The 8,625-nt window shown below is 39.3% G+C and overlaps 1 protein-coding gene across 8 annotated transcripts in view; it reads left to right on the plus strand.

Annotated features, from left to right (window-relative positions):
* The window catches only part of BDNF (brain derived neurotrophic factor), a 66,078-nt gene extending 61,309 nt beyond the window's left edge, over window positions 1-4,769 (plus strand). For all 8 annotated transcript variants that reach the window (XM_032283692.1, XM_032283694.1, XM_032283697.1 and 5 more), the window contains exon 2: window positions 1,046-4,769. In XM_032283692.1, coding sequence (XP_032139583.1) covers window positions 1,046-1,813 — 768 coding nt within the window. In that variant the 3' untranslated portion in view covers window positions 1,814-4,769. The remainder of the gene's footprint in view (window positions 1-1,045) is intronic.
* The last annotated feature ends 3,856 nt before the right edge of the window (window positions 4,770-8,625 follow it).

Below are 8,625 nucleotides of genomic sequence, written 5' to 3' on the forward strand. Positions count from 1 at the left end.
CTCCAGTAAAAGGAAAAATTGAGCGTTCTTAACTAGATGTGTGCATTAGCCAGAAAAAGCCAAGGAGTGAAGGGTTTTAGAGAATTTGAGGTGGAGATAAAGTGGAGTCTACATATGGGAGGCATTTGAAATTGACTTAAATGCCTTCTTAATGCTGACTTTTTCAGTTTTCTCTTTAGCAGACACATTGTTTTCATGATATCAGCCCCAGGCATAGACACATCATTAAAATGAACATGTCGAAAATGATTTCTGTTTAGAAATAAGCAAAACATTTTCAGTTGTGACCACCCAGGTGTAGAAGAAAGAACAGTGGAATTGGGAGCCCTGAGTTCTAACATAAACTTTCTTCATAACATGTGGCAAGTCTTCCAAAGGCAAGCCTTTGGTTTCCTTATCTGTAAAACAGGATGGCTCAATGAAATTATCTTTGTTCTTTGCTATAATAGAGTATCTCTGTGGGAAGAGGGAAAAAAAGTCAATTTAAAGGCTCCTTATAGCTCCCAACTGCTGTTTTATTGTGCTATTCATGCCTAGACATCACATAGCTAGAAAGGCCCATCAGACCCCTCAGGCCACTGCTGTTCCTGTCACACATTCCTGCAAAGGACCATGTTGCTAACTTGAAAAAAATTACTATTACACTTGCAATTGTTGCTTAGTAACGTTTCTGATTTTGTGTTTCTTGTGACAGCATGAGCAGAGATCATTAAAAATTAAGCTTACAAAGCTGCTGAAGTGGGAGGAAGGAGGAGAACTTGAAGCCACAATTTTTACACTTGCTTAGAAGCCATCTAATCTCAGGTTTATATGCTAGATCTTGGGGGAAACACTGCACATCTCTGGTTTATATTATACCACATACAGCACACTACTGACATTGATTTGTGTCTGGCGCAGCTGGAGTTTATCACCAAGACATAAAAAAAAAACCTTGACCCTGCAGAATAGCCTGGAATTACAATCAGATGGGCCACATGGCATCCCATTGAAAGAAAGAAAGCCCTAATCAGTTTTCTGTCTTGTTTCTGCTTTCTCCCTATAGTTCCACCAGGTGAGAAGAGTGATGACCATCCTTTTCCTTACTATGGTTATTTCATACTTCGGTTGCATGAAGGCTGCCCCCATGAAAGAAGCAAACGTCCGAGGACAAGGTGGCTTGGCCTACCCAGGTGTGCGGACCCACGGGACTCTGGAGAGCGTGAATGGGCCCAAGGCAGGTTCAAGAGGCCTGACATCGTCGTTGGCTGACACTTTCGAACATGTGATAGAAGAGCTGTTGGATGAGGACCAGAAAGTTCGGCCCCATGAAGAAAACAATAAGGACGCAGACTTGTACACGTCCAGGGTGATGCTCAGTAGTCAAGTGCCTTTGGAGCCTCCTCTTCTCTTTCTGCTGGAGGAATACAAAAATTACCTGGATGCTGCAAACATGTCCATGAGGGTCCGGCGTCACTCTGACCCTGCCCGCCGAGGGGAGCTGAGCGTGTGTGACAGTATTAGTGAGTGGGTAACGGCGGCAGACAAAAAGACTGCAGTGGACATGTCGGGCGGGACGGTCACAGTCCTTGAAAAGGTCCCTGTATCGAAAGGCCAACTGAAGCAATACTTCTACGAGACCAAGTGCAATCCCATGGGTTACACAAAAGAAGGCTGCAGGGGCATAGACAAAAGGCATTGGAACTCCCAGTGCCGAACTACCCAGTCGTACGTGCGGGCCCTTACCATGGATAGCAAAAAGAGAATTGGCTGGCGATTCATAAGGATAGACACTTCTTGTGTATGTACATTGACCATTAAAAGGGGAAGATAGTGGATTTATGTTGTATAGATTATATTGAGACAAAAATTATCTATTTGTATATATACATAACAGGGTAAATTATTCAGTTAAGAAAAAAATAATTTTATGAACTGCATGTATAAATGAAGTTTATACAGTACAGTGGTTCTACAATCTATTTATTGGACATGTCCATGACCAGAAGGGAAACTGTCATTTGCGCACAACTTAAAAAAAGTCTGCATTACATTCCTTGCTAATGTTGTGGTTTGTTGCCGTTGCCAAGAATTGAAAACATAAAAAGTTTAAAAAAATAATAAATTGCATGCTGCTTTAATTGTGAATTGATAATAAACTGTCCTCTTTCAGAAAACAGACGAAACACACACACACACACAAACACACACACACACCAAAAATTTGAACCAAAACATTCCGTTTACATTTTAGACAGTAAGTATCTTCGTTCTTGTTAGTACTATATCATCTGTTTTACTGCTTTTAACTTCTGATAGCGTTGGAATTAAAACAATGTCAAGGTGCTGTTGTCATTGCTTTACTGGCTTAGGGGATGGGGGATGGGAGGGGTATATTTTTGTTTGTTTTGTGTTTTTTTTGTTTTGTTTTGTTTTGTTTTTAAGTTCCCACAGGGAGTAGGGATGGGGAAAGAATTCCTTCAATATGTATTCTGGTTGATAAAATATACATTTGTATGATGTGAAGATGTTTGCAATATCAATCAGATGACTGGAAAGTGAATAAAAATTAAGGAAACTGAACAAAAAAAATGCTCACACTCCACATACTGTGATGCACCTCCCAGGCCCCCGCTCATTCTTTGGGCGTTGGTCAGAGTAAGCTGCTTTTGATGGAAGAACCTATGTTTGCTCAGAGCACATTCTTTCCCTCCCTCCCTCTCTGGTCTCCTCTTTATTTTGTTTTAAATAAGAAAAATCAGTTGCACGCTCTGAAATATTTTACCACTGCTGTAAACAAGTGAACACATTGTGTCACATCATGACACTCATATAAGCATGGAGAATAGTGATTTTTTTTTTTTAAGGAAAGAAAACAAAAAATAACCCCAAAACAAAGATTATTTTTATAAGGGGTACACATTTGGGTAAATCATGGTAAAGCTTAAAAAACTCACGGTTAAGGCTTAACAATGTCTTGCAATACCTTGCAAGCAAAAGGGAGAGCCCTGTATGAACCCAGAAACACCTAGATCAGAACAGGAATCCACATTGCCAGTGACATGAGACTGAACAGCCATATGGAGGCTATGTGGAGCTGACATAGCATTTACCGGCAGTGCAGGAGGAATTTCTGAGTGGCCATCCCAAGGCCTAGGTGGAGGTGGGGCATGGTATTTGAGACATTCCAAAAGGAAAGCCTCTGAAGGACCCTTCAGAGGTGGCTCTGGAATGACATGTGTCAAGCTGCTTGGACCTCGTGCTTTAAGTGCCTACATTATCTAACTGTGCTCAAGAGGTTCTCGACTGGAGGACCACACTCAAGCCGACTTATGCCCTCCATCCCACCTCTGGATAATTTTGCATAAAATTGGATTAGCCTGGAACAGGTTGGGAGCCAAATGTGGCATTTGTGATCATGATTGATGCAATGAGATAGAAGATGTTTGCCACATGAACACTTATTGCTTTGAGATTAGACTTGAGGAAACCAGGGTTTATCTTTTGAGAACTTTTGGTAAGGGGAAAGGGAACAGGAAAAGAAACCCCAAACTCAGGCTGAATGATCAAGGGGTCCCATAGGAAATCTTGTCCAGAGACAAGATTTCGGGAAAGTGTCTGGACATTCAGAACACCAAGACTTGAAGGTGCCTTGCTCAATGGAAGAGGGCAGGACAGAGCTGACAAAATTTTGCTCCCCAGTGAAGGCCACAGCAACCCTTCTGCCCATCCTGTCTGTTCATGGAGAGGGTCCCTTCCTCACCTCTGCCATGTTGGGTTAGAAGTCAAGTTGGGAGCCTGGAATAGTGGTTCTTGGAAAAACGGACCCCCAGTGAAAACTAGTGCTCTAAGCCCATTCAACCCATTTCACACCTGAAAATGTTACTGATCACCATTTGGACCAGTGTCCTTGAGTATCAGAAAGCCCCAAGCAATTGCTGCATCTTAGTAGGGTGAGGGATAAGCAAAAGAGGATGTTCACTATGACCCAGGAATGAAGATACTATCAGCAAAGAATTTCAATTTGTTCAGTCTTTCATTTAGAGCTAGCCTGTCTTTCACAGTACCATCTGAATACCTGTCTTTGAAAGAAGAAAGGCTATGTAGCATAGGTTTGTTTTGTGTTGTTTGAAAATATTATCTTTGTAATTATTTTTCATATGTAAGGAATGCTTGGAATATCTGCTGTATGTTAACTTTATGCAGCTTCCTTTTGAGGGACAAATTTAAAACAAGGAAACAAAAAGTCCCCATCACAGTCTTAAAGGATTGCAAGGGCCAGATCTGTTAAGTGGTTTCATGGGAGACACATCCAGCAATTGTGTGGTCAGTGACTCTCTTACCCAATAAGATACATCACAGTCACATGCTTGGTGGTTTATGATGTTGACCTAAGATTTATTCTGTTAAAATCTCTCTCTGTTGCTGTTTGTTCTTGTTTTGTTTTGTTTTAAAGTCTTGCTGTGGTCTCTTTGTGGCAGAAGTGTTTCATGCATGGCAGCAGGCCTGTTGCTTTTTTATGGTGATTCCCATTGAAAATGTAAGTAAATGTCTGTGGCCTTGTTCTCTCTATGGTAAAGATATTATTCACCATGTAAAACAAAAAAATATTTATTGTATTTTAGTATATTTATATAATTATGTTATGGAAAAAATTGGCATTAAAACTTAACCGCATCAGAAGCCTATTGTAAATACAAGTTCTATTTAAGTGTACTAATTAACATATAATATATGTTTTAAATATAGAATTTTTAATGTTTTTAAATATATTTTCAAAGTACATAAAATCTGGGGGTTCTGGGTTTTTTTCTCTTTACTGTAAAACAAACATGAAAACGTGTTTTATTATAAATACGTGTGTTCCTTGCTTTAAGACTAATCTGACTAGTTTTAGCAACTAAACAGCCCTCCAGAGAGGATACTTATTTGAAAGTCTGGGAGGCCAATCCTGCAGTCTGTGAGCTTCTGAGGAGTTATAGGATTCGGTCTATCTTCCATGGTGGAAGATTAGAGTGTCATTTTCTCGGACACTTGGAAGTTTTACCCCTTTGAAGTGATATACTTTCATCATATACCAAACCACGTAACCTAGCAACATCAGGATCCACGAATCACGGCTGGCTGGCTCTATTTGATTATAAAATAACTGTTAAAAAAATCAAAGTAGGTTTACCTAGGATAATGAGAATAAATTGGCCCAAATTTAGAAAGTCAACTACTGGGGAAAAAAAAAAAAAAAGGAAATTCAATATTTGGAGACAGGTCACATACCCTGGGTTTGTAAATGGTGCCATTTGCAGTATGTATTTGTATCCATAGCACTGATTTAATTTTTGTATGTGGAGCACACAGATTTTATATCATAGTACCCACAATCTAACAGATTGCTAAGATTTCTAAAAGGATTTGCCTCTGTGATGGCTGCCAAGCCGCTGGGTAATTTAGTTAAAGTGTTTAAAGTTATCACTAAATCTTAGGGAAATAAATGGAAGGATTTTAAATCAGAGAAAAGGCCATTAAGGAAAAAAAGCATCTGTTCTTACTCTTCAGCCTCCCCATTTGAACACTGACAATCCATCCCATAATGTGGTGAACTATATCTGTGCAATGTATCATTTCTATTTCTAAACATACACACATGGTTTCCTCTTGTATTGTCTTATAAATAAGGATCAGGAAAGTCATAACAAACATTGACTTGTGCTGTGTATATGGAAAAACAGATTGAATGAGATGAATTACCGTATCCTAATCTGTCCAGTGAACTTGAAAAGTACTCTAAACTCTAAGAGAAACCCTTGCCTGCCAGTCATGACAGCCCAGCCATGGAATTAGAACTTCGATAAACTTCAGGCTTGACCAATTTTTATAGTCAGAGGACTAAAATATTTTTTAAATGGTTGAGTAAAAAAATGTAAAAATTAAACATGACATCCAAATTACTTGAACTTAAAGGGGTTTCGTAAACATGACTGAAAGTTTTCATTAGATGAGTTTGGAGAAAAAAACAAAATAGAGACATATCTACTAAATTATGAAACTTGGAGTTAATAGGAGTAAACAATGTGTACTGTATTCATTGAGTAAACAGTTAAACTTGTTTAATTATTAAGATGCCTGGAAATAACTCAGATCATTGCTTTGATCTGTTTTTTTCACGATACTGATAAGCCTCTGTGGTCATTAGCTGTGTCTATGAAGTCCTTATGAGCTGTACTAATTCTGTGAATAATAAGACAGTTCTCAATGAGAATCTGAAATAAGTCTTAGAATGAATCAGGTTAAATTGCTCCTCATTCATTTAAGTGGTTTCTAGATCTGGATAAAATGTCAAACTCTTTTTGAACTGCAACAAATGGCTTCAGGCATTGCCTCAGTTCAGCCAGCACTCCCAGTAGTGCTAAGGTTTAAGCTTACTGTAAAACATACATGTCTCCACCATGTTCTAAGATCAAGCCTGGTCTATAAGTTAAAGTGGAAATGGCTGCATATTTTGATAAGCCATTGTTAAGACTAGGATAAGAAACAATATACGTGTACATAAATTTAGGAAGATGAGGTGTTTAGCTTGGAAAAAGCCATCACGGATTTGATCCAACCTCAGAATGTTGGCCAGCAAAATTAGTGTTTGATGGAACATGGGCCATCGTTTTAGCTGCGGGTTTTTTAACTTGCTTTAAAGGTTGGTTGGTTGGTTGCTTGGTTTGGGGACAAGTGGGGGTAATGGTTGGGAATCTGCTTTCGTTGGTTACATTGAACTAACTGGTGGTTGGTGAACTCCCCACCTAAGAACTAAACTTAGCAACTGGAGTGGGTGAAGCCACTCCAAATCAGCCCACGTTTATAGACATTCCTTCTAATAAACACCCTGCCTGCATGTCTATCCCCAGTCTTATGAGTATCATCATCTATTCTCTCAATTCAGGCCACCATTTGAATTATTTTTAGGGAAAAAAAACACCAAGCTTCTTGCTTTTTAATATGTAAATAGATGCAGTAAATTACTTGAAGACTATGTTTAAATAGTAACAGAAAAAAATATTGTGATCTTACATATAATCATTGAGAAGACCCATTTCTGTGGCACTCTGTAGGATTTCTGTAGGCCATTACCTCACTCCCGCCGCCTAATTATTGACAAGGCATAGACCACCAGATTAGGAGCTCCCCACCCTGGCATTTGCTTTTCTAACAACAATCCTGTGTGTTTGGTAACGTCAGTAGCAGGGAATTGTAAAAAGCTGGCCTTCCAATTAAACCTCATCACACAAACAATAAATAAGACCTTTGCATTCATTATATATTTAAGTATGAGCTGCTAATTTATATCTGGCAAAACAAAAGTCCTTTCCTTTAGAAAAATAAGCCTATCTGTCCTGTAAAAAACCTCACACACAATGTTGTAGTTAATGACAGGACTTGTCTTAAGCCTGTAAATGACCAAAAAGTATTACTTGAAATCCGCTTGAGGTGTATGTTCTACATTTAGAAAGGACATAAAGATGCTTCCGCAGCTCTGCACTTTGGTATTGTATTCTATTTCAAATTGTTCCTTAGAAACCAGGGGCTGGCTGCATAGAATGGCTGGACCCAGGGGAAATGTTTTTGTCTAGCTTAAGTGCTCACAATTTGAAAAAATCCATATCTAGTACTGCAGTACACATTTAAATTTATTTAGTCAAGCTGCATTCTCCATTGAGCTCTAACATTTAAAAAATGGTTGCTAAACTGGGATTTGGTGCATATCAGGAAGGAAAGAGGGAAAAGACATAAAATAGAAACCTTATCCAGCAGAGACCTTCTCCAACAGATACCAAGCAGCGTTTACTTGGAGATAACAGTACCCATACTCTCCTCCAGTTAGACTAATGCAATGATCTCAAAGTGTGGTCTGCGACCAGCATCTGCGTCTCTGGGAACTTGTTACAAATGCACACTCTCAGCGCCCATCCTAGACTTACTAAATAAGCATCTCTGGGGGTACAGCACAGCACTGAGTTTTAGCAACCCCTCTAGGTGATTCTGTGCCCACTCAAATTTGAGGAATATTGAACTGAGGGGATTAAACAGCCTTTCACATGTTTTAGATAACAGGAAGATAGCACAACCCAAGAATTTGGAACCGTGAGATCTGATCCTAGTCATGCCACTACCTCTTTCCTTGGCCCTGAAAACATCAAACTGTCCATGTTTGCATTTCCTAAACAACTCAAGAGTGATGGGTGCTCGCAGGTGGAGCAATACTTAGTGTTGTAAGAGAAGAGTGCATTGATGGTTTGGAAGCAAGCATGCAAATGTGAGCCAGGAAATCTCAGTGCCGTTCATAGTCAATAATTTTTTTTTCTTTCCTTTCAAAGCAACAACAGTAGTGGATTCAGGACCCAGAGCATGTAGTCATTTGTAACACATTTGGAACGACTGTGAGAAATGAGAAGCAACATGCAGCAAATTAATAAGGAAAAGATTATTCCATCTGGGGAGCTGGGCTCTGCACATGCCAACATAGCCCATTCTCTGTGAAATAGCATTTTATTGGTCACAAATTAAATCAGCATCCTGAATTAATCAGCTATTGGCACCCAGCTGAAGAATTCTAGGTTCACACCTCCAGAATGACCAGACTATAAATACAAAGGGCTTCCC

This window comes from Sapajus apella, unplaced genomic scaffold (genome assembly GCF_009761245.1).
Source record: "Sapajus apella isolate SASKATOON/1434 unplaced genomic scaffold, GSC_monkey_1.0 scaffold14, whole genome shotgun sequence".
Taxonomy (NCBI): domain Eukaryota; kingdom Metazoa; phylum Chordata; class Mammalia; order Primates; family Cebidae; genus Sapajus; species Sapajus apella.